This window comes from Coregonus lavaretus, assembly GCF_964263955.1.
Source record: "Coregonus lavaretus genome assembly, chromosome: 4".
In the NCBI taxonomy this organism is placed as follows: domain Eukaryota; kingdom Metazoa; phylum Chordata; class Actinopteri; order Salmoniformes; family Salmonidae; genus Coregonus; species Coregonus lavaretus.
The window spans coordinates 69,233,088-69,258,483 of NC_139991.1; the positions used below are offsets into that span (position 1 = coordinate 69,233,088).

At 47.0% G+C, this 25,396-nt stretch overlaps 1 protein-coding gene across 1 annotated transcript in view; it reads left to right on the top strand.

Annotated features, from left to right (window-relative positions):
* LOC311127833 (protein crumbs homolog 2-like) overlaps positions 1 to 23,260 on the top strand; it is a gene marked incomplete at both ends in the record, with an annotated part of 34,371 nt that extends 11,111 nt beyond the window's left edge. The window contains 12 exons of the mRNA XM_084159714.1: positions 10,921 to 11,616; positions 12,890 to 13,085; positions 13,544 to 13,683; positions 13,928 to 14,098; positions 14,250 to 14,363; positions 15,071 to 16,039; positions 16,523 to 17,103; positions 17,383 to 17,548; positions 17,790 to 18,660; positions 18,915 to 19,028; positions 22,601 to 22,727; positions 23,039 to 23,260. Of these exons, the coding sequence (XP_084015840.1) occupies positions 10,921 to 11,616; positions 12,890 to 13,085; positions 13,544 to 13,683; positions 13,928 to 14,098; positions 14,250 to 14,363; positions 15,071 to 16,039; positions 16,523 to 17,103; positions 17,383 to 17,548; positions 17,790 to 18,660; positions 18,915 to 19,028; positions 22,601 to 22,727; positions 23,039 to 23,260 (4,367 nt within the window). The remainder of the gene's footprint in view (positions 1 to 10,920; positions 11,617 to 12,889; positions 13,086 to 13,543; positions 13,684 to 13,927; positions 14,099 to 14,249; positions 14,364 to 15,070; positions 16,040 to 16,522; positions 17,104 to 17,382; positions 17,549 to 17,789; positions 18,661 to 18,914; positions 19,029 to 22,600; positions 22,728 to 23,038) is intronic.
* Between the last annotated feature and the right edge of the window lie 2,136 nt (positions 23,261 to 25,396).

The window sequence follows — 25,396 nt, forward strand, 5'->3', positions numbered from 1 at the left end:
CCCTCGATCTGGGGCTCCACGCAAGATCTCACCCCGTGGGGTCAAAATGATCACAAGAACGGTGAGCAAAAATCCCAGAACCACACGGGGGGACCTAGTGAATGACCTGCAGAGAGCTGGGACCAAAGTAACAAAGCCTACCATCAGTAACACACTACGCCGCCAGGGACTCAAATCCTGCAGTGCCAGACGTGTCCCCCTGCTTAAGCCAGTACATGTCCAGGCCCATCTGAAGTTTGCTAGAGTGCATTTGGATGATCCAGAAGAGGATTGGGAGAATGTCATATGGTCAGATGAAACCAAAATAGAACTTTTTGGTAAAAACTCAACTTGTCGTGTTTGGAGGACAAAGAATGCTGAGTTGCATCCAAAGAACACCATACCTACTGTGAAGCATGGGGGTGGAAACATCATGCTTTGGGGCTGTTTTTCTGCAAAGGGACCAGGACGACTGAACCGTGTAAAGGAAAGAATGAATGGAGCCATGTATCGTGAGATTTTGAGTGAAAACCTCCTTCCATCAGCAAGGGCATTGAAGATGAAACGTGGCTGGGTCTTTCAGCATGACAATGATCCCAAACACACCGCCCGGGCAACGAAGGAGTGGCTTCGTAAGAAGCATTTCAAGGTCCTGGAGTGGCCTAGCCAGTCTCCAGATCTCAACCCCATAGAAAATCTTTGGAGGGAGTTGAAAGTCCGTGTTGCCCTGCGACAGCCCCAAAACATCACTGCTCTAGAGGAGATCTGCATGGAGGAATGGGCCAAAATACCAGTAACAGTGTGTGAAAACCTTGTGAAGACTTACTGAAAACGTTTTACCTGTGTCATTGCCAACAAAGGGTATATAACAAAGTATTGAGAAACTTTTGTTATTAACCAAATACTTATTTTCCACCATAATTTGCAAATAAATTCATTAAAAATTCTACAATATGATTTTCTGGATTTTTTTTCCTCATTTTGTCTGTCATAGTTGACGTGTACCTATGATGAAAATTACAGGCCTCTCTCATCTTTTTAAGTGGGAGAACTTGCACAATTGGCGGCTGACTAAATACTTTTTTCCCCCACTGTATATACCTGTGTACATGCATAGTACTTGAAGATGTGAGTATACATACATTACCAGTCAAAAGTTTGGACACACCTACTCATTCAAGGGTTTTTCTTAATTTTTTACTGTTTTCTACATTGTAGAATAATAGTGAAGACATCAAAACTATAAAATAACACATATGGAATCATGTAGTAACCAAAAAAGTGTTAAACAAATCAAAATATATTTTAGATTTTAGATTCTTCAAAGTAGCCACCCTTTGCCTTGATGACAGCTTTGCACACTCTTGGCATTCTCTCAACCAGCTTCACCTGAAATGCTTTTCCAACAGTCTTGAAGGAGTTCCCACATATGCTGAGCACTTGTTGGCTGCTTTTCCTTCACTCTGCGGTCCAACTAATCCCAAACCATCTCAACTGGGTTGAGATCGGGTGATTGTGGAGGCCAGGTCATCTGATGCAGTACTCCATCACTCTCCTTCTTGGTCAAATAGCCCTTACACAGCCTGGAGGTGTGTTGGGTCATTGTCCTGTTGAAAAACAAATGATAGTCCCACTAAACGCAAACCAGATGGGATGGCATATCCCTGCAGAATGCTGTGGTAGCAATTCGGGTTAAGTGTGCCTTGAATTCTAAATAAATCACAGACAGTGTCACCAGCAAAGCACCCACACACCATCACACCTCCTCCTCCGTGCTTCACGGTGGGAACCGCACATGTGGAGATCATCTGTTCACCTACTCTGCGTCTTACAAAGACACAGTGGTTGGAACCAAAAATCTCAAATTTGGACTCATCAGACCAAAGGACAGATTTCCACCGGTCTAATGTCCATTGCTCGTGTTTCCTTATCGGTGTCCTTTAGTAGTGGTTTCTTTGCAGCAATTTGACCATGAAGGCCTGATTCACGCAGTCTCCTCTGAACAGTTGATGTTGAGATGTGTCTGTTACTTGAACTCTGTGAAGCATTTATTTGGGCTGCAATCTGAGGTGCAGTTAACTCTAATGAATGTATCCTCTGCAGCAGAGGTAACTCTGGGTCTTCCTTTCCTGTGGCGGTCCTCATGAGAGCCAGTTTCATCATAGCGATTGATGGTTTTTGCGACTGCACTTGAATAATTTTTTTTCAAGTTCTTGACATTTTCCGGATTGACTGACCTTCATGTCTTAAAGTAATGATGGACTGTCGTTTCTCTTCGCTTATTTGAGAGGTTCTTGCCATAATATAGACTTGGTCTTTTACTAAATAGGGCTAATTTCTGTATACCACCCCTACCTTGTCACAACACAACTGATTGGCTCAAACGCATTAAGGAGGAAAGAAATTCCACAAATTAACTTTAAAGAAGGCACACCTGTTAATTGAAATGCATTCCAGGTGACTACCTCATGAAGCTGGTTGAGAGAATGCCTAGAGTGCGCAAAGCTGTCATCAAGGCAAAGGGTAGCTACTTTGAAGAATCTCAAATATAAAATAACAATTGTTTAACACTTTTTTGGTTACTACATGATTCCATGTGTTATTTCATAGTTTTGATGTCTTCACTATTATTCTACAATGTAGAAAATAGTAAAAAAATTAAGAAAAACCCTTAAATGAGTAGGTGTGTCCAAACTTTTGACTGGTACTGTATATCCCTGTGTACATGCATAGTACTTGAAGTTGTGAGTATACGTATATATCTGTGCACATGCGTAAGTGTGGGTATATGCGGGCATTGTTATGTAATATGTATGTAGAACATGTGTGTGTGAAGTGAGAAGTGAGAAGTGAGAACATGCAGAGAGCCTCTCAGTGGTAATCTGCTCAGGTATCCTGCTGTCAGGAGCTTAGAGGAGCAAGGGGATTGGCCGAAAGCAGCCGGGAGAGGTTAAGACCAGAGAAAGGCTCTCAAGGTCAGGAAGGCTATCTGACCTGCCTCTAAGGAGTTGAAGGGTGGAAAAAATTGTAAAATTAGAAAAAGGGTGCATGTCAGGGTTGTCCACTCAGCCCATTCTCATTTCTGGATAATTTATTTCAACATTTCAGTCATTTATTTTATGTCCGGTATAGCTTCATTGCTCACTAGGAGGCTAAGCCCATTTCCGGTTCACTCCAGGCCAAATTGAAGGGGCTGTCAATATTACATTTTACATTTTAGTCATTTAGCAGGCGCTCTTATCCAGAGCAACTTACAGTTAGTGAGTGCATACATTTTCACACTGGCCCCCCGTGGGAAACGAACCCACAACCCTGGCGTTGCAAGCGCCATGCTCTACCAACTGAGCTACAGGGGACTATTACAATACATACAATATTGATACTGATTCACAGAGGATACTCCAAACAAATGATATGTTCCTACCCATGTAGAGGGCCATATTCTTATTGTCCGAGATAAGATTTAGCGTTAAATAACAGGTACATGAAATGTAAGACGTTAATATCATGTGCATAGAGGAAAAGGTGCATGGGACATGGATGCCCAGGGTAACATTCATCATCAATCTCAGGGTCTTCCTTCCCAGTTCTGGAGAGCCCTGATTGAACTGATCATCAATACTTTTGATTATCTGAACCAGGTGTTACAGTGAGGGAAAAAAGTATTTGATCCCCTGCTGATTTTTTTACATTTGCCCACTGACAAAGACATGATCAGTCTATCATTTTAATAGTAGGTTTATTTGAACAGTGAGAGACAGAATAACAACAAAACAATCCAGAAAAACGCATGTCAAAAATGTTATGAATTGATTTGCATTTTAATGAGGGAAATAAGTATTTGACCCCTCTGCAAAACATGACTTAGTACTTGGTGGCAAAACCCTTGTTGGCAATCAGAGGTCAGACGTTTCTTGTAGTTGGCCACCAGGTTTGCACATATCTCAGGAGGGATTTTGTCCCACTCCTCTTTGCAGATCTTCTCCAAGTCATTAAGGTTTCGAGGCTGACGTTTGGCAACTCGAACCTTCAGCTCCCTCCACAGATTTTCTATGGGATTAAGGTCTGGAGACTGGCTAGGCCACTCCAGGACCTTAATGTGCTTCTTCTTGAGCCACTCCTTTGTTGCCTTGGCCGTGTGTTTTGGGTCATTGTCATGCTGGAATACCCATCCACGACCCATTTTCAATGCCCTGGCTGAGGGAAGGAGTTTCTCACCCAAGATTTGACGGTACATGGCCCTGTCCATCGTCCCTTTGATGCGGTGAAGTTGTCCTGTCCCCTTAGCAGAAAAACACCCCCAAAGCATAATGTTTCCACCTCCATGTTTGACAGTGGGGATGGTGTTCTTGGGGTCATAGGCAGCATTCCTCCTCCTCCAAACACGGCGAGTTGAGTTGATGCCAAAGAGCTCCATTTAGGTCTCATCTGACCACAACACTTTCACCCAGTTCTCCTCTGAATCATCATTGGCAAACTTCAGTGGGGCCTGTATATGTGCTTTCTTGAGCAGGGGGACCTTGCGGGCGCTGCAGGATTTCAGTCCTTCACGGCGTAGTGTGTTACCAATTGTTTTCTTGGTGACTATGGTCCCAGCTGCCTTGAGATCATTGACAAGATCCTCCCGTGTAGTTCTGGGCTGATTCCTCACCGTTCTCATGATCATTGCAACTCCACGAGGTGAGATCTTGCATGGAGCCCCAGGCCGAGGGAGATTGACAGGTCTTTTGTGTTTCTTCCATTTGCGAATAATCGCACCAACTGTTGTCACCTTCTCACCAAGCTGCTTGGCGATGGTCTTGTAGCCCATTCCAGCCTTGTGTAGGTCTACAGTCTTGTCCCTGACATCCTTGGAGAGCTCTTTGGTCTTGGCCATGTTGGAGAGTTTGGAATCTGATTGATTGATTGCTTCTGTGGACAGGTGTATTTTATACAGGTAACAAACTGAGATTAGGAGCACCTGGGAGCCAGAAATCTTTCTGATTGAGAGGGGGTCAAATACTTATTTCCCTCATTACAATGCAAATCAATTTATAACATTTTTGACATGCGTTTTTCTGGAATTTTTTGTTGTTATTCTGTCTCTCACTGTTCAAATAAACCTACCATTAAAATTATAGACTGATCATTTCTTTGTCAGTGGGCAAACGTACAAAATCAGCTGGGGATCAAATACTTTTTTCCCTCACTGTATAGTACTGGGCTGGGAGGAAACAGAACACACGGCGTGGCTCTCCCAGGTCCCGAAGAGAAGAATGGTGTTCTATCTTATCACAATCCTCCATTATACTGTAATTACCCAGTCAGTGAGACTATCATCATTATCGTAATTAGTGCTTTGAGCATAATGCATGAAAAATGTCTTAATTGTGTACCACAGAATCTTAATTGTTTTGGTTCCAAACTTCTGAAAAAAAATATGAATGCCCTAAATTCCTTCATGGGCAGAGAGAGGTGTGATCTTGTCTGTGCAACCAAGTCCTACTTCGGGACCTTTTTTTTCTTTACCACGGTACCTTTCACCTCAACGGGAGACTACGGACTAAGTCTACACGTTTTTATACTCCGCCTGCTCTCTAAAGGGATTTGCCATTCAGCTAAAACCCACCAGAAGCCCCACTGTAATCCTCTGAGTTCCTACAAACACACAGCAAGCTCCATGCACCTTTAAAACTGAAATGAGATGTGACAACCTGCCTTCTGGCGAGCCAGCAAGTGTTCTTCCATGAGTGGGCCACAGCATGAGGTGAGGGAGAGTGAGGTTAAACAGCTTCTCTTTACCCTCCATCTTTCTTACCCCATTACCACCTTTACCCTCAATCTTTCTTACCCCCATTCCTGCTACCACCCTATCCCAGCATCCCTCACTCTGACAGGAGAGTTGGAGGAGGAGGTCAGGGGAGGTCGCTGGCCCTCCCTAAGCCCCCTGCATAACTTTTAGGCTGCCATGGCAACCCTACTTTGCTGGACACTTTTGGGGGGAGTTTTTGGGGGAGTCATGGGTTGGCCAGTCCCTTTCCCGGACTCGGGGTTGGGCACACACACACATGCACGTGCAATAAAGGAATTCCTGGCTGCTTTCCGGTATCCAAGGGTCGCCGGTGGCAGGTGTGTGAGTGTGTATGAATGAGTGTGTGGCTGTTCGAGACAGTTGAATGAATGAAAAACACAATAGCCCACAGAGACCCCAGGAAGCACCCTGAGGCTTCTCTTTGAGTCTCGTTAGAACCTTTTAGACGCTGTTCAGCATACTGCCTGCAGACGCCGAGCTTGCTTGCTATTGAGCTATCTTCTTTTGTAGATGTCTCTCTGCTTCAGATCAAGCAGTAAGCTCCGGCTGTTGTGACAGAGCGTTCAACTAGCTGACAAGCTGATCAAGGGATTTCTCTTGGCCTGAAAGTAACACTCTGACTTTGATTAGATGACCTCACAATGGGAGACTTTATCATGGATTTCATCACATTGAGGTTCCATTGTCAAATGAGGTTTGTATTTCAGAAAACATACTATGGATAACCTGTTCCCCTATGTTATGGTGTCTAAGTTATGGATTCCCATACTGCTAGGTTGGGGAACAGAACTTGCAATAATTACAGGCAGAACTTGGGGAAAATAACTTGCCCCAATCACAGACAAAAACTATTTCCAAAGTGAATACATCACCACTCTGATGTTTTTACAAACAGCCTCTAGCTGCATTTACACAGGCAGCCCAATTCTGATATTTTTTGCCACTAATTGGTCTTTTGACCAATCAGATCAGATCTTTTGCCAATAATCGGGCAATTCATCAGAATTGGTCTGCCTGTGTAAGCGCAGCCTTAGTTGTCAGTCCATGCCAAACAATCTCTCTTAGTATCATGGCCACCCTAACCTAACATAGCAGCCGTTTCTTTCTTTCTGGTCCTGTCGGTGGAGGTTCTTTTCTGCACTGTTCAACCAATCCAGTAAATGTGGAGGAGGAGTTAAGATGGCGTGTCGCCTTGTTAATGTCCAAAAGCGGAATTCGCGTCACAGGCTCTCTTTCCATTTCCCCTGAAAACTGGATGCATCCGGTTATTTCTGGAAGCCGCTGAGGGTGGGGCCACCCTAACTGATACACAGGGTGCACCTAGATATACCTAGACTGATGGACATTTTGGCAAAGCCATCATGGTGACTTAGTTTCAGTAGGGTGAGTCTAAGGCATGGCGGTCATATTCCAAAGTGACTCTTTCCACGCCACGTGTTCACCTGCTCCATGTGTTTCTGAATGGCTGCCTCTAATACCTTGTTTTCAATACAGTTGAAGAAATTCCACTGAATAAGAACTGACAGGCACTAACTAACTAACTGCCTTAATTTGATTCCTGAAAAACTGGAAGAACTTATCCCCATTTCTCTTTTCTTTGGTTAATCACGAGTGTTGCACCGTGGGTGTTCCCTGAACGCCTTCGTTTGGCTCAGATGGGGGTGGTGACGGGGTCAGAGGTGTGAGCCGGAGATGGCGTCGTCGCAGACGGACGCTGGGATCACACAAGTGGTCAGGGAGTTGATGCCAACTCCAAATGAGGGGCCCTGTGGTAATGCAGGGAACAGGAACTGTGTTCATAAAGTGTCCCAGAGTAGGAGTGCTGATCAGGTCCTCCCTGTCCCATATGATCTAAAAGATGGGCAAAACTGATCCTAGATCAGCGCTCCTACTCTGAGATGCCCAGGGCTCTCTCTGTGTCTGACACTCTCCATCAGTCAGCGGTGACAGGTCCAGGGGTGTTAAGAGCTTATGTCCAAGGCCATCTGTCAGATGCAGCTATAAGAGGACCAACGGTGGAAAGCGTTTCCAACTGTGCTCCTAGCCAAACATTGTTGGATTGGTCTACCTATGTCTCTACATGTCTCTGTCCCAAAGGAAAACCTGGCCAACATCACTAATGTTGTGTGTGAGACGAGGTCAATCTCTTGGACCATGCGCCACACTACCAGTGTCTGCAACATTCCTCCCTCTCTCACCCTACCCCCACCCTCCCTCCCTCCCTCCCTCACCCTACCCCCACCCTCCCTCCCTCCCACCCTCACCCTACCCCCACCCTCCCTCCCTCCCTCCCTCACCCTACCCCCACCCTCCCTCCCTCCCTCCCTCCCTCACCCTACCCCCACCCTCCCTCCCTCCCTCCCTCACCCTACCCCCACCCTCCCTCCCTCCCTCCCCCCACCCTCCCTCCCTCACCCTACCCCCACCCTCCCTCCCTCCCTCCCTCACCCTACCCCCACCCTCCCTCCATCACCCTACCCCCACCCTCCCTCTCTCCCTCACCCTACCCCCATCCCTCTCTCCCTCACCCTACCCCCACCCTCCCTCCCTCCCTCCCTCACCCTACCCCCACCCTCCCTGCCTCCCCCCCTCACCCTACCCCCATCCCTCTCTCCCTCACCCTACCCCCATCCCTCGCTCTCTCTACTCCCTTCATCGTTAATATCTTCCGCTCCAATGAGAATTTGGGAACAGAACACTGATCAAAGTGTGGGGGATGGATGTGAGGGTGGATGTGGGATGGTGGGGTGGTGGGGGGAGTTAGTTTGGGATGGTGGGGTGGACAGTGGAGGTGGGGGATGGGGGTCTGTTCAATCTGTGGAATGTGGACTGATTCCACACTGGGCTCACACGATTGGCCGGTTGCAGGGAGATAATGGATGGACAGAAAATCACCCCTCCTTCTCCCAAAAGCGTCCTGTTCGATTCAGTTCACAGGAGATTGGTGGCACCTTAATTGGGGAGGGCGGGCTAGTTGTAATGGCTGGAGCGGAATGGGGGGAATGGTATCGTGGTCCTCTGTAGCTCAATTGGTAGAGCATGGCGCTTGTAACGCCAGGGTAGTGGGTTCGATCCCCAAGACCACCCATACGTAAAAATGTATGCGCACATGACTGTAAGTCGCTTTGGATAAAAGCGTCTGCTAAATGGCATATTATATTATTATCGAATACATTAGACACCAGCCATTATTATAATCCGTCCTCCCCTCAGCGGCCTCCTGTGGTTCAGCTCCATGTACATACAGAGGGCACCAAAAGCCCCAGCCAGTAGAGAGGTCTGGCTAGAGAGGGCTCGAGCGCAATACATTAATTGTTTCAGATTGTTTTTACCCCGTTGTCTATGGAAAACATAACCAACTCACATTTTATGACCGTCAAGTTACTCACTGCCATAGTTGAGTTTTGATAGTGATTGTGATCATAAAAGTATCTTTATACTGTATGTATCCAATGTGGTAATTACATGATCAGTGAAACGGTCAATGACATGTGCCTCATAACAAACTGCATGTGTAAATGAACATAATTTACTGTGTAGTAAACATGGATTAGAATATGTGTCATGTGATTAGAATAAATTGAGTCAGAGCTCCCTGACACACTTCCTGAGAGGAAATGTGACCGCTGAAGTGTTAAACGAGCGAGAGGTGCTATGGGATCAGGTTTTGCCAAGCTACTGACCTGGAGAAGTTAACCTTGCGTACTAACTCGTAGTTATCCACTCCATAAACCCCACCTGTCGAGTGGACACTTGATAGCCTGCAGACCATGCATCTGATCTGCATCTTATCTGCTCTACCTTCAAGGGTTCATGGCTGGAATTCCATCCAGACGCCTCTCCCCTCCCTGGAATCCCCACTGCATGCCTTTGCCCAGAGCATTGGTCTCTCCTAAAAAGTTCCTCAGGGAAACTTTTGTTTTAGCTTTAGCATAACAATGACTAAACAAACAAGGCAAACGTTAGCTAGATGGCACTCTCTCCCTCTTTTTTTTCTCGTTGCTTAGTTAAGAGTCCTCTGGATACTAGGCCTACAAGATACGAGGGAAAATATTTTCTGACTTTGTTGTGGGTTTTTTTGTTTTATTGATGTGTTGTGGTCTAGGGGTGGTCATCATTCCCTTTGGGACCGACAGGAAAGATTAGGGCTTGAGTCAACCCAGATGCCCATTGTTAACAATCTGTCAATGAGCACTAAACTAGCTGCGTAAAACAAAGCCAACGGAAAAATACTTTGTAGTGCACAGAGGGTTTCTTAGCTTTAGTTGGGGATTTAGCACTGGGCGTCTCACTGCGAAAGGGGCCATGAACTCTAGAGTTGCTCCAGGACTCTCCTACACAATTTGTCCTTTCAAATTAAGGGAGGAGAAGATGAAAGGAAATGTCAGGGTGAATACACATATCAGGATTAGCACAGAGGGACCTACTAACTAACTTTGGCCATGGTTCACTAAGTTGGCACTGGTATTTGTCCACCATCTAACCAGGGTGTTAATATTAGTGACACTCGAATGCTAAATAGTAACACATTATAAGTGTTTATGAGATGTTGTTGCCAAATTATTGTACTATGTTATGTGCTTCTTGATAAAGTACAAACATCTAGCAGAGGAAGCCTTTTGCATCACTAAGTTTGATTGTGTTCTTGTTCATAGCAGCACTGGGGTGAAAGAGGTTTCACACTTGCTGAACAGCCCCAAAGAAACACAAACAAAATACCTCCAACTATGAACTTCTAGCTAAAGTAATGCAGTAGACTATCAATGTTTACAACTTCATTACAACGTTTTTGTGTCAGAACCAAATAGCCTACAAATCTGGACCAAAGCTGGTTGTGAATCGGCTTAGAGTGGCACTCAACAAAACAACATTGTGCAAGCACAGGGCTCACACGGTGTGGATATCTGGGAGACATTCAGAAGTGTACCGGCGTCCCCCACATATGATGATGTCATAAAATGTCCATTAAAATCACACTAAACGACAACCCACTTTTCCCTCCAAAAATGTAAAGGACTCTCTTGTGTGAACACACCAAGTGTGACGTGATAAATACACTAAGTTGTGATGACTGGTCAGGGCATCTTGACTGTATTAGGGTAAACTGTCCATTTTGCACAACAATAAGCATCTCCTCTTCTTCTCCTCAGGGATATTCTGCACGGCGACCAGTGACAAGTGCTTGTCCGGGCCCTGCCAGAATGGCGCCACCTGCGTGGACACCATGGATGACTATGCATGCCTCTGCCCCCCTCGCGACGAGGTCCGCTACATGGGCAAAGACTGCGACGAACTCTACGATGCCTGCTCCTTCGCCCCCTGCTCGGACTGCACCAGCACCCCTGGCACGTCCGAGTATCACTGTGTCTGCCCCGAAGGATTTACTGGGGACAACTGCACTGAGGAAGTGGACGAGTGCCATAGCAACCCTTGCTCTGAGCCCCACACAGAGTGCATCGACCAGGTCAACAGCTACTTCTGCCGATGTCCACCCGGCTACGGAGGAGAGGACTGTGAAGAGCGAGTGACCGACTGCATCGATGAGCCGTGTCTGAACAATGGGACTTGTATACTGTTACAGGAGGGGTTCGAGTGCCACTGTGCGCTGGGGTTCGACGGGGAGCATTGTGAAGAGGACGTGGACGAGTGTGCGTCACATCCTTGCCAGAACGGCGCTATCTGCATGGACGGCGTGGCCGAGTTTCACTGTTTCTGTGTGCCAGGCTTCCAGGGCTACAACTGTGAGATCGATATCAATGAGTGCGCCTCGCGGCCCTGCGAGAATAACGGAACCTGCATCAATGAGAAGGACCGGTACGAATGCCAGTGCCTCGTAGGGTTCACAGGTAAGTTGTTCCGCCTTTTAATCGCTCACTCCTCTGCCCACAGAGTGTTGTGTTTGTACTCAGTTAGTCTCCAATTAAGTGTAATTTTCCCACCATTTTCGTAACCCTGTATCAGCCACAACTCACTGTCTATCACCTAATATCTCCTCCAGTGTGGAGGGAGATCTGGTGCTTTGCTTTTTAATGTTTCTGGACACAATGTATCAGCAAGATTTAGTTATCTCATATCAGTACTTCTTTCACCATGCCAGAATGTTTTCACATTAAAGCTGACATCATCATACACAACAGGATGATTTCCTATTAACCAATGAGGGCGTGCGTGCCACAAAGAACGATTCAAATTGTGCAGAGCCAATAATGAGGCTTGGCAGAGATGAATATATATGTTAATCAAATCAAATCAAATCACATTTTATTGGCCACATGCGCCGAATACAACAGGTGCAGACATTACAGTGAAATGCTTACTTACAGCCCTTAACCAACAGTGCATTTATTTTTAATAAAAAAGTAGAATAAAACAAAAAAGTGTTGAGAAAAAAAAGAGCAGAAGTAAAATAAAATAACAGTAGGGAGGCTATATATACAGGGGGGTATCTTGTCTTGTTGTTGTCATCTTACTAACTGCACCTTTAAGTGTACGTTTGGTTCTTGATAAACAGAGAACTAGAAGCATTTTAAGTATAGAGAGTAAGTCTTATCTTCAGCTTGGCCCCTGTGGATATTGGCCCCCTTGTACACCATTTCGTACACTTCATTTCTTACACTCCTTTCTTTTCTCAGCAGGCCTGGTCTGTGTCTAAGGGCTTAATGCTTATCTCTAATGGGGTGCGAAGAGTCAGCAGTAATGCATTCCTTTGTCAGCATATCAGTGACCATGGAGATTTTCAAGGAAAGGGTTCAGACGGGCAACTGAGGCATTTTTACATTATCACCTGAGCTATCTAGAGGCATCAACAAGCAGACTCCATGCTACTGCCTATTTATAGTTAGAGAAACAAACACCTGAGTCCAGATTGGCTGCTCTTGCATTTACTGTCCACTATTTATTTAGCTGATGTTTCTTTCTTTCAGTATTGTCATAAGAGCAAAGATGATCTATGGACACGTTGACTTGATGTAGACGAGATACAATGGTGAAGTCTGTGGAAGATATGTCCCCTCCTAGTACTTAATGTACAGTTCCTCAGTCACTCCCACTCGGAGATGGTTTGTTTCTCATTCAGCACATTCTCTGACTCTATCACTCCTTTTTCTCTACCTCTCACAGGAGTGAACTGTGAGGTGGAGATAGACGAGTGCGAGTCCAACCCTTGCCGCAACGGAGCCACCTGCCATGACCTCCTTGGTCTGTACTCCTGCGAGTGTCTACCTGGGTTCGAGGGCACCGACTGCGAGGTGGACATTGACGAGTGTGCCAGCGAGCCCTGTCTAAATGGAGCCATCTGCCAGGACAAGGTGGACAGGTAACTGCCCAAGGCTTTTAGGATTGACACAACTCCTGTCCTTAAATGACTTTGGGGCCTGACTGCCGTTTTGGTGAGCTTAAGCCCCTCACATTGAGACAGGGTGTTATTTGTATTTATTAAAGATCCCAATTAGTTCCTGCCAAGGCAGCAGCTACTCTTCCTGGGGTCCAGCAACATTAAGGCAGTTATATACAATTTAAAATATTACATGACATTACATTTCATAACACTTTTCACAACACATTGTGTTCCCTCAGGCCACTACTCTACTACCACATATCTAGAATACAAAATCCATGTGTACGTGTGTGTAGAGTGTGTCTTATCATGTGTATGTGTAAGCGTTATCTCAATCATCCATCTGTTAAATTTTTGCATTTATTTATATTCGGCCAATATGCTTTGTTGAATGTCAACGTAGCGATTGCAACTGACCCAGACTTCCTTTCCTACAGCTATGAGTGTGACTGTGAGGACACAGGCTTCCTGGGTGACCACTGTGAGGAGGACATCCCTGAGTGTGCGTCTGACCCGTGTCAGCACGGCGCCACCTGCCTGGAGGGAGTCAAAGAGTACACCTGTCTCTGCTGGCCTGGTATGTGCACCTTACCATTACCCACCACATTTGCAGAAATGTAGTCAAAAAGGGTTAAAAAGACAAACACAAAACTGATACGGTGCTGCAGTTGTCCATGTCTTGAGTAGGTACAGTTGTTCATGCTGTCAGACGATTGGTGAGTGAAAGAGGGTGGTGTCATAATGGTCTAATAGCAGTACAGTTTGTTTAGGCTTTGAGTGTACAGAAATACAGTGTATTTACATTTCATTGGTTCTCCTAGGTTATGAGGGGGAGAACTGTGAGATTGACATTGATGAGTGTGCTGAGCAGCCATGTGAGAACGACGGCGAGTGTTTCGAGCGTTCCGACACATCCCACTGGGAGATGGACTGGGAATTCAGGTTCGCCGACGCTGCCGGATACCTGTGCCAGTGTCAACCCGGCTTCGCAGGTGAGACGCAGTCTAATGAAAGGAGAGGGTTTTACCAACATTCAACTTTGCACAGGAGCAAATTTAAGGTTTGTTACTTTTGGAATTGTTTTGGCCGTTTCTCACTGACAAATAATAAGGTTGTTGGTGTTGTTCCTTTGTCCCTTGCCAGGAGAGAACTGTTCCGTGAACATTGATGAGTGTGAGTCTGAGCCCTGCCAGAATAGAGGCTCTTGTGAGGATCAGGTGAATGGCTACACCTGTTTGTGTCCGGAGGGATTTATGGGTAAGGTGTTCAACAAACTCTGTATACTTCTGTACGTCATTACAGCAGGACAGTATTATCGACACTGAGTATACAAAACATTAAGAACACCTGCTCTTTCCATGACATAGACTGACCAGGAGAGTCCAGGAGAAGATCCCTTATTGATGTCACTTGTTAAATCCACTTCAATCAGTGTAGATGAAGGGGAGGAGACAGGTTAAAGAAGGATTTTTAAGCCTTGAGAAAATTGAGAAATGGATTGTGTATGTGTGCCATTCAGAGGGTGAATGGACAAGACAAAAGATTGAAGTGCCTTTGAACGGGGAATGGTAGTAGGTGCCAGGCGCACCGGTTTTTGTGAACAACTGCAATGCTGCTGGGTTTTTCACGGTGAACAGTTTCCCGTGTGTATCAAGAATGGTCCACCACCCAAAGGACATCCAGCCAACTTGACACAACTGTGGGAAGCATTGGAGTTAACATGAGCCAGCATCCCTATGGAATGCTTTCAACACCTTGTAGAGTCCATGCCCCGACGAATTGAGGCTGTTCTGAGGGCAAAAGAGGGGGGCTCAATATAAGGAAGGTGTTCTTAATGTTTTGTACACTCAGTGTATATCTTTGTGCTGTTTTTATCTTATCAGAAGAATGGACTGATCTGTAGATTAAATTCTAGGTAGATTAATCTTCAAAAGTCTGACTGAAGTAGTGCATTGCATTCGCAGGGGAAATTTGTGAAATCAACATTGATGAGTGCGAGAGCCAGCCGTGTCTGAACGGTGCCTGGTGCGAAGACGGCGTGGCCAGCTACACCTGCCACTGCCCCGAGGCCGAGCCTGACAAGCTACCCTGGGGTGGCCACCACTGCGACACCCAGCTCCTGGGCTGCGTGGACCAAGAATGCCAGAACGGCGCCACCTGCCACCCGTGGCTGGAAGAGGAAGAGCATGGCCACACATGCCTCTGCCCCCACGGCTTCTACGGCGAGCTCTGCTCCACCCCCACCACCTTCTCATTCTCCAGTCCGGGCTTCGTCCTCATCATGGTCACCCTGGAAGTGGAAGAGAGGAGGAGACGGAGGCATGCCGAGCACCACCACCACGGGAAGGGAGTCCGGCTGCGCTTTCGCACCACCTTGCCCGATATGGTGCTCTTCTATCGTGGTGATGCCGACAGCCACCTCCTGCTGGAGATTGTGGGTGGAGGTCTTCGTGCCAAGGCCTTCTCGGAGGACGCCGAGCTGGAGGTTGTGTTCTCCGGGCTGGTCAGCGACGGAGACTGGCGCGACGCTGACGTGTACGTGAACGAAGAGGAAGGGCTGGTTTTTAACCTGAAAGGTCCAGGATGCGACAGCGAAGGGTGCACGGTGAAGGATGGTGGTCCCAACGGGCCACACTTCGTTCCCTCTGAGGCGTTCGGTCACGTCTACGTGGGCGGTGCCCCCGGAGAGTTGCTGGAGAACACGAAGAGTGGCCACGGGTTTGTGGGGTGTGTGGAGGACCTGCTGATCGACTTCAAGGCCATCCTGCCCCACAACCTTCCAGAGGAGCATGCACATGAGATGGAGCTAGGCTGTAGCAAGACAGAGTGGTGCGAACCTGACCCCTGCTCCGGTCAAGGCCACTGTGTGGACCTGTGGATCAGCCACCGCTGCGACTGCTACCGGCCCTACCACGGTCACAGCTGCGCCGATGGTAAGCAACATTTACCTTCCAACAATGTATCTGCTAATATAGTCTTCTGAGAAAGACATCATTCACTTAGAAAATTCCATCCAGACCATTTTCTAATTAATCTCATTTGCAATTCCAAGAGCTCTAGCTCACTTCATCAAAGTCATTTTTCAAAGATATTTGTCTTCACTTTTTGATGAGTAATTTGCCATAAGGTTTGGTTCCACTTTATTTGGATAGCCCAGATAGTCCATCGGTAGATGCTTTACAGATGGTCATACTATCAACAAACTATCTGTTGATAACCAACTGCTTGCTAAGGTTAAGGTTAGGGTTAGGGTTAGTAGATAGTTAGTTGAAATGTTACTGATAGTCTGTAGAGCAACTACAGATGGACTATCCAAATAAAGTGTTACCTAATGTTTTTCTATGGCCAGGACAGGTACACATGGTTGCTTCCTCTGGTTCAAGTTTGTATTTATTTCCTTTTATCTGTTCTGACAGAGTTCCCCTCCTGGACGTACAGTCATGAGGAAACTGGGAGCTACAGCGCTTATGACATCGGCACTGATCACGGCGCCAACTTCAGCGTCTCCTTTTTCCTGCGGTCTCTGAAGCCCGACGGCCTGCTCTTCCAGCTGAGGCGACCCGGAGAAGAGGGCGAGGCCTATTTTAATGTTTACCTGGGCATGGGGAGAGTCCTGGTCAGCTCCGTCCCTGAAAGCCACCCACTGACGGCACCCATCGTCGTGACCACGGGAAAGAAGCAACTTCTACATGTCGAGGTTCAGTCTGGGCGGGTGTTCTTCCAGCACGCCGGCCTGCGCTACGGAATAGGTGAGGTTCCCGAGGTAGAGGTGCACAGTGGGGACCTGGCCTATGTAGGGGGTCTCCCTGGGGTGGGGGAGAACTCTGAGGCCTGGGGGGGACACTTCAAGGGCTGCCTGCAGGACCTGCGTCTGGACGGAGCGCATCTGGACGTGGATGCATGGAACAGCACGCTAAATAACTCAGAGGGAGAGGTCTACTTCCCCGCCGATGCTGAGAATGTAGAGCCGGGCTGTATTAGCGACAACACCTGCCAGGTAGGACTGACTACACTAATACCCCTATTGTAATAATATTGTATTAACCGGAAGCGTGTCATGGTGTAAGACACAACATGATTATCAACATTAGAAGGAAATACTACAGACATGAGGGGTAGGCTGTAAATGTGACATGTCAACTGTATCAAAATTCAGATTAACTTGAAATAGAAAGACATGGTCAGTAATGAATGAGGACAACTCAGTTGCTTGTGACTGGATTAAAATGGACTAAATGATGTTTTAATGTTCACTGAATGTTGTTTTGGTCTCAAGCCGAAGCCATGCCAGAATGGAGGAGACTGCACCATCACCTGGAACGGCTTTGTATGTTCGTGTCCCGTGGCTTTCACCGGAAAGACCTGTGAGACGCGTGTGTGGTGTGTCAGCGACCCGTGTGTCAATGGTGGACATTGTGTGGACCTGACTGATGGATATGAATGTGAGGAAATATTTAACTAATTCTCAGCTTGAAGAACATCACTGAAGTCTGGCAAAACTGCTTAGTGTTTCTTCACCATTGCTTTCTTGCAAAAGCATTGCAATTTTAATTTATTTTAGTGTATAGCTGTCTTTGCATGAAAGAGAAAAATCCCGCACACACAAAATGCATACTAGATAGCTTTAATAAAACAAAATAGTGGTGTTTTTGTCTGAAGTCTTACCCACTTGTTAACCCTCAGGTGTGACCAACGCTACCTTCGAGAACAACCCGGTGCAGTACAGTGCAAAGGGTTCCCTGGGCTCGCCTCTGACCCACGTGTACCTGGAGCTCCGTACCCGCTCAGAGAACGCCGTGCTGCTCCGAGCCTCCCACGGGGCCGAGCTCCTACTGGTGGGACTGCTGGACTCCTCTATCCGCGTCGAGATCCACGGCGGCAACAGTGTGGAGGTGCTGACCTTCTCCGGCGTGCGACGCGTGGCTGACGGCGGTTGGCACCGCGTGAGCATTGCCATGGCCGACCCGGACAGCGAGGCGTCACACTGGGTCATCACCGTGGATGGCATCACCGACGCCAGCAGCACCCCTGAGGAGGCAGGTGCCCTGCACTTCCTCAACGAGGAAGGGGCGGAGGTTGCTATCGCCGAGAGCTTCACAGGCTGCCTGGGCGCCGTAAGGGTCAACGGGGTCTATCTACCATTTGTGGACGACCAACACCCGCCACAGCCTGCCCACTTCCACAGAACGGGCGACGAGGAGATCCACATGGGCTGTACGAGTGCAGACGTATGCCATTCGGACCCGTGCCAGAACGGCGCCATGTGCAAGGATCTCTTTAACAAGTTTGGCTGCGTTTGCGAGCCAGGTTGGGAGGGAGAGAAGTGCGAGGTGGACGCGGACGAGTGCGCTTCCGGGCCCTGCGTCCACGGCACCTGCATGGATGAGTTGGCAGGTTTCGAGTGCGTGTGCGACCCGGGGTACGGGGGCGTTTCTTGCGATGAGGACCTGAATGAGTGTGAGGAACATGGCTGTGAGAACGGGGGCTCCTGCGTGGACTGGGTGAACAGCTACACCTGTGAGTGCACAGACGACTTCACCGGCCCACTCTGCCAGTGAGTAGCCTTTCTGTTTACACCAACCAATTAGTGTCACAGTAAGTGCCAGGGATCATTGTCATGTGGAACAACAGATTCTCCGATGATTTTTTATCTAGCTAGGATATTCTAAATATAAGTTGCATGATTATATACTTTTGATGAACAGGAACCCTACACTCTTACACTTATTGTGGACATTGGATAGTTTTCAATATAAAACAGGCTTTGGGTCGCCATTGTGAAGGTGTAATTCTGTACATTACCCACAGGTGGACTTATCCTCCACTGACATGCGAAGAGGATGTTCAGTGTGAAAATGGGATCTGCCATGACGGACTGTGGGGGGCCAACTGTACCTGTGTGCCCGGTTTTGCAGGGGAGAGGTACGTTCCCGAAGCTCCTCTCAATAGCGTGGGACAAAAATGGTTGATATGCACAAAATAATACTGATTATAAATGGCGCCGGAGAAGATGGCTGCCGTTTTACAGCCCTCTAACGAATTGTACTATTATGTGTGTTTTTCGCGTTATTTGTAATTTATTTTGTACATAATGTTTCTGCCATCGTCTCTTATAACCAAAAAGAGCTTCTGGATATCAGGACAGCGATTACTCACCTCGGATTGGACTAATAATTTTTCTTCAACGAGGCGGCCGCGAAGGATATCCTACAGACACCCGACAAGGCCCAAATCCCCGTCATTCGCATGAGGAAGAGACGGAGATATCGTGGACGTAGGTCGGGGTGCCTTGTAAGGATCCGACGGCGAGCGAGTAAACTGCCTCTTCCATCAGTCCTATTAGCAAATGTTCAATCATTTGAAAATACATTGGACGACCTAAGATTACGGTTATCCTACCAACGGGACATTAAAAACGGTAATATCTTATGTTTCACCGAGTCGTGGCTGAACGACGACATGGATAACATACAGCTGGTGGGATATACGCTACATCGGCAGGATAGAACGGCTGACTCCGGTAAGACAAGGGGTGGTGGTCTGTGTATATTTGTAAACAACAGCTGGTGCACAAAATCAAATACTAAGGAAGTCTCAAGGTTTTGCTCGCCTGAGGTAGAGTATCTTATGATAAGCTGTAGACCACAGTATTTACCAAGAGAGTTTTCATCTATATTTTTCATAGCCGTCTATTTACCACCACAAACCAATGCTGGCATTAAGATTGCACTGAATGAGCTGTATAAGGCCATAAGTCAACAGGAAAACGCTCATCCAGAGGCAGCGCTCCTAGTGGCCGGGGACTTTAATGCAGGGAAACTTAAATCCGTTCTACCTAATTTCACGTGCAATGTTAAATGTGCAACCAGAGGAAAAAAAACTCTAGACCACCTTTACTCCACACACAGAGACGCATACAAAGCTCTCCCTCGCCCTCCATTTGGCAAATCTGACCATAACTCTATCCTCCTGATTCCTGCTTATAAGCAAAAACTAAAGCAGGAAGCACCAGTGACTCGGTTAATAAAAAAAGTGGTCAGTTGACGCAGATGCTAAGCTACAGGACTGTTTAGCTAGCACAGACTGGAACATGTTCCAGGATTCTTCAGATAGCATTGAGGAGTACACCACATCAGTCACTGGCTTCATCAATAAGTGCATTGATGATGTCGTCCCCACAGTGACCGTACGTACATACCCCAACCAGAAGCCATGGATTACAGGAAACATCCGCACTGAGCTAAAGGGTAGAGCTGCCGCTTTCAAGGAGCGGGACTCTAACCCGGACGCTTATAAGAAATCCCGCTTTGCCCTCCGACGAACCATCAAACAGGCAAAGAGTCAATACAGGACTAAGATTGAATCGTACTACACTGGCTCTGACGCTCGACGGATGTGGCAGGGCTTGAAAACTATTACAGACTACAAAGGGAAGCACAGCCGCGAGCTTCCCAGTGACACAAGCCTACCAGACGAGCTAAACCACTTCTATGCTCGCTTCGAGGCAAGCAACACTGAAGCATGCATGAGAGCACCAGCTGTTCCGGATGACTATGTGATCACGCTCTCCGTAGCCGATGTGAGTAAGACTTTTAAGCAGGTCAACATTCACAAGGCCGCAGGGCCAGACGGATTACCAGGACGTGTACTCCGAGCATGTGCTGACCAACTGGCAAGTGTCTTCACTGACATTTTCAACATGTCCCTGACTGAGTCTGTAATACCAACATGTTTCAAGCAGACCACCATAGTCCCCGTGCCCAAGGACACTAAGATAACCTGCCTAAATGACTACCGACCCGTAGCACTGACGTCTGTAGTAAGTGCTTTGAAAGGCTGGTCATGGCTCACATCAACACCATTATCCCAGAAACCCTAGACCCACTCCAATTTGCATACCGCTCCAACAGATCCACAGATGATGCAATCTCTATTGCACTCCACACTGCCCTTTCCCACCTGGACAAGAGGAACACCTACGTGAGAATGCTATTCATTGACTACAGCTCAGCATTCAACACCATAGTGCCCTCAAAGCTCATCACTAAGCTAAGGATCCTGGGACTAAACACCTCCCTCTGCAACTGGATCCTGGACTTCCTGACGGGCCGCCCCCAGGTGGTAAGGGTAGGTAACAACACATCTGCCACACTGATCCTCAACACGGGGGCCCCTCAGGGGTGCGTGCTCAGTCCCCTCCTGTACTCCCTGTTCACCCATGACTGCAACACCATCATTAAGTTTGCCGACGACACAACAGTGGTAGGCCTGATCACCGACAACGATGAGACAGCCTATAGGGAGGAGGTCAGAGACCTGGCCGTGTGGTGCCAGGATAACAACCTCTCCCTCAACGTGACCAAGACAAAGGAGATGAATGTGGACTACAGGAAAAAAAAAAAAGAGGACTGAGCACGCCCCCATTCTCATCGACGGGGCTGTAGTGGAACATGTTGAGAGTTTCAAGTTCCTTGGTGCCTACATCACCAACGAACTATCATGGTCCAAACACACCAAGACAGTCGTGAAGAGGGCACGACAAAGCCTATTCCCCCTCAGGAGACTGAAAAGATTTGGCATGGGTCCTCAGACCCTCAAAAAATTATACAGCTGCACCATCGAGAGCATCCTGACTGGTTGCATCACCGCCTGGTATGGCAACTGCTTGGCCTCCGACCGCAAGGCACAACAGAGGGTAGTGCGTACGGCCCAGTACATCACTGTGGCCAAGCTTCCTGCCATCCAGGACCTCTATACCAGGCGGTGTCAGAAAAAGGCCCTCAAAATTGTCAAAGACTCCAGCCACCCTAGTCATAGACTGTTCTCTCTGCTACCGCACGACAAACGGTACCGGAGTGCCAAGTCTAGGTCCAAAAGACTTCTCAACAGCTTCTACCCCCAAGCCATAAGACTCCTGAACAGCTAATCATGGCTACCCGGACTATTTGCACTGCCCCCCCACCCCATCTTTTTACATTGCTGCTACTCTGTTAATTATTTATGCATAGTCACTTTAACTCTACCCACATGTACATATTACTTCAACTACCTCAACTAGCCGGTGCCCCGCACATTGACTCTGCACCGGTACCCCCCTGTATATATAGCCTCCCTACTGTTATTTTATTTTACTTCTGCTCTTTTTTTCCTCAACACTTTTTTGTTGTTGTCTTATTTTACTTTTTTATTTAAAATAAATGCACTGTTGGTTAAGGGCTGTAAGTAAGCATTTCACTGTCATTTCTGCACCTGTTGTATTCGGCGCATTTGGCCAATACAATTTGATTTGATTTGATTTGAAAAAATACAGCTGTTTACAAATCAGGCATTACAGGGTAGCACCGTTTGAAGAAAAAAACAGCTTGGGGTGATAGAGATGGATACCAGAATATATTATTTTATTTTATTTAACATTTATTTAATATATCTATATATATCTCACACGTTTCCTATGGTCTAGACTTTAAATATCCTTATTGTGTTTTCCTCCTCAGGTGTGAAACGGAGATAGATGAGTGTGAGTCGAACCCCTGTCAGAATGGTGGCTCCTGTATCGATCGAGTCAACAGGTTCTGGTGTGTGTGCCTACCTGGCTACAGCGGCCTGTTCTGCGATACAAGCGTAAGAACTCTCGACTTCTTCATTCTTCTACTCCTTCTCTTCCAAGTAATTTTGCACTTGTCATCTATAATAAATCATAAGCATTTATAAAGTTTTTTTAATCTTTACAATGCATGAGCCTTTATAAATACCTATACAACGTTTATTAATGTTATAAAGATTTAAGGATATATAATGGTTTATTCATGATAATTATTATGACGTGGAATATTTGTTGTTGTTGTTGCATTAGGTCATTTTAGAATTAGCCATAGTCAGTCACTCATCACTGACGTTTCTCCCTTGGTTCCGTGATTGTTCCCGCCTTGCAGAAACAGCCCCAGAAAGAGAGGGTGCCGTGGCTGGTGATAGCCATCCCCCTGGTGTGCCTCTGTGTCCTGCTGGCTGTCATCGGCATCACCTTCATGGTGCTCACTGCCCGCAAGAAGCGCCAGTCAGAGGGCGCCTACAGCCCCAGCACTCAGGAGGTGGCCGGGGCGCGCCTGGAGATGGACAGCATGCTCAAGGTTCCCCCCGAGGAGCGGCTCATCTGATCGGGTCATAAAAGCTGATCCGAGAACTGTACATGTTGCTAGGCAGAGTCACGCAAAAAGCCGCAAAAGCAGATCTGAGAGCACCGCACTGCTGGCAGCTGCGTGAGACTCACTTGAGACAATATACTCTGTATAGTCAGTCTAGCTGGCTGGAGGGAGATACAGGGAAAGAAGACATGAGCTGCTGCCCCCTGCTGGACCGATGGACATGTTACTGGCCCAGTGGTGCCGTGTATTTGTGTTTTGTTTGCCTGATCTAATGTGTGAGTGGTTTTGAGGATCTTGGGGAGGGAGTAGAGGTTAAAGGAGTGAGGGTGGGCAGTGAGGGTTGGTTGGTAGAGAACTGACAGTTGGAGGAGTGGGGGTGGGCAGTGAGTGTTGGTTGGTAGAGAACTGACAGTTGGAGGAGTGGGGGTGGGCAGAGAGGGTTTGTTGGTAGAGAACTGACAGTTGTAGGAGTGGGGGTGGGCAGTGAGTGTTGGTTGGTAAAGAACTGACAGTTGGAGCATCCTGGTTGGGGAAGTCAAAGGACCAAAGGACAACCGCTTGTCTCCCACAGACTGAGAGGAGGCTCCAGTCCAGTGTAACACTGGCATATGCTCTAGGACTGAGCGTTGGGAAGATGGACTGGATGGACTTTTATTTTTTAAGAAATACAGCACCAGTCAAAAGTGTGGACACACCAACTCATTCAAGGGTTTTTATTTATTTTTACTATTTTCTACATTGTAGAATAATAGTGAAGACATCAAAACTATGAAATAACACATATGGAATCATGTAGTAACCAAAAAAGTGTTAAACAAATCAAAATATACAGTGGGGGAAAAAAGGATTTAGTCAGCCACCAATTGTGCAAGTTCTCCCACTTAAAAAGATGAGAGAGGCCTGTAATTTTCATCTTAGGTACACGTCAACTATGACAGACAAAATGAGAAAAAAAATCCTGAAAATCACATTGTAGGATTTTTCATGAATTTATTTGCAAATTATGGTGGAAAATAAGTATTTGGTCAATAACAAAAGTTTCTCAATACTTTGTTATATACCCTTTGTTGGCAATGACACAGGTCAAACGTTTTCTGTAAGTCTTCACAAGGTTTTCACACACAGTTGCTGGTATTTTGGCCCATTCCTCCATGCAGATCTCCTCTAGAGCAGTGATGTTTTGGGGCTGTCGCTGGGCAACACAGACTTTCAACTCCCTCCAAAGATTTTCTATGGGGTTGAGATCTGGAGACTGGCTAGGCCACTCCAGGACCTTGAAATGCTTCTTACGAAGCCACTCCTTCGTTGCCCGGGCGGTGTGTTTGGGATCATTGTCATACTGAAAGACCCAGCCACGTTTCATCTTCAATGCCCTTGCTGATGGAAGGAGGTTTTCACTCAAAATCTCACGATACATGGCCCCATTCATTCTTTCCTTTACACGGATCAGTCGTCCTGGTCCCTTTGCAGAAAAACAGCCCCAAAGCATGATGTTTCCACCCCCATGCTTCACAGTAGGTATGGTGTTCTTTGGATGCAACTCAGCATTCTTTGTCCTCCAAACACGACGAGTTGAGTTTTTACCAAAACGTTCTATTTTGGATTCATCTGACCATATGACATTCTCCCAATCCTCTTCTGGATCATCCAAATGCACTCTAGCAAACTTCAGACGGGCCTGGACATGTACTGGCTTAAGCAGGGGGACAAGTCTGGCACTGCAGGATTTGAGTCCCTGGCGGCGTAGTGTGTTACTGATGGTAGGCTTTGTTACTTTGGTCCCAGCTCTCTGCAGGTCATTCACTAGGTCCCCCTGTGTGGTTCTGGGATTTTTGCTCACCGTTCTTGTGATAATTTTGACCCCACAGGGTGAGATCTTGCGTGGAGCCCCAGATCGAGGGAGATTATCAGTAGTCTTGTATGTCTTCCATTTCCTAATAATTGCTCCCACAGTTGATTTCTTCAAACCAAGCTGCTTACCTATTGCAGATTCAGTCTTCCCAGCCTGGTGCAGGTCTACAATTTTGTTTCTGGTGTCCTTTGACAGCTCTTTGGTCTTGGCAATAGTGGAGTTTGGAGTGTGACTGTTTGAGGTTGTGGACAGGTGTCTTTTATACTGATAACAAGTTCAAACAGGTGCCATTAATA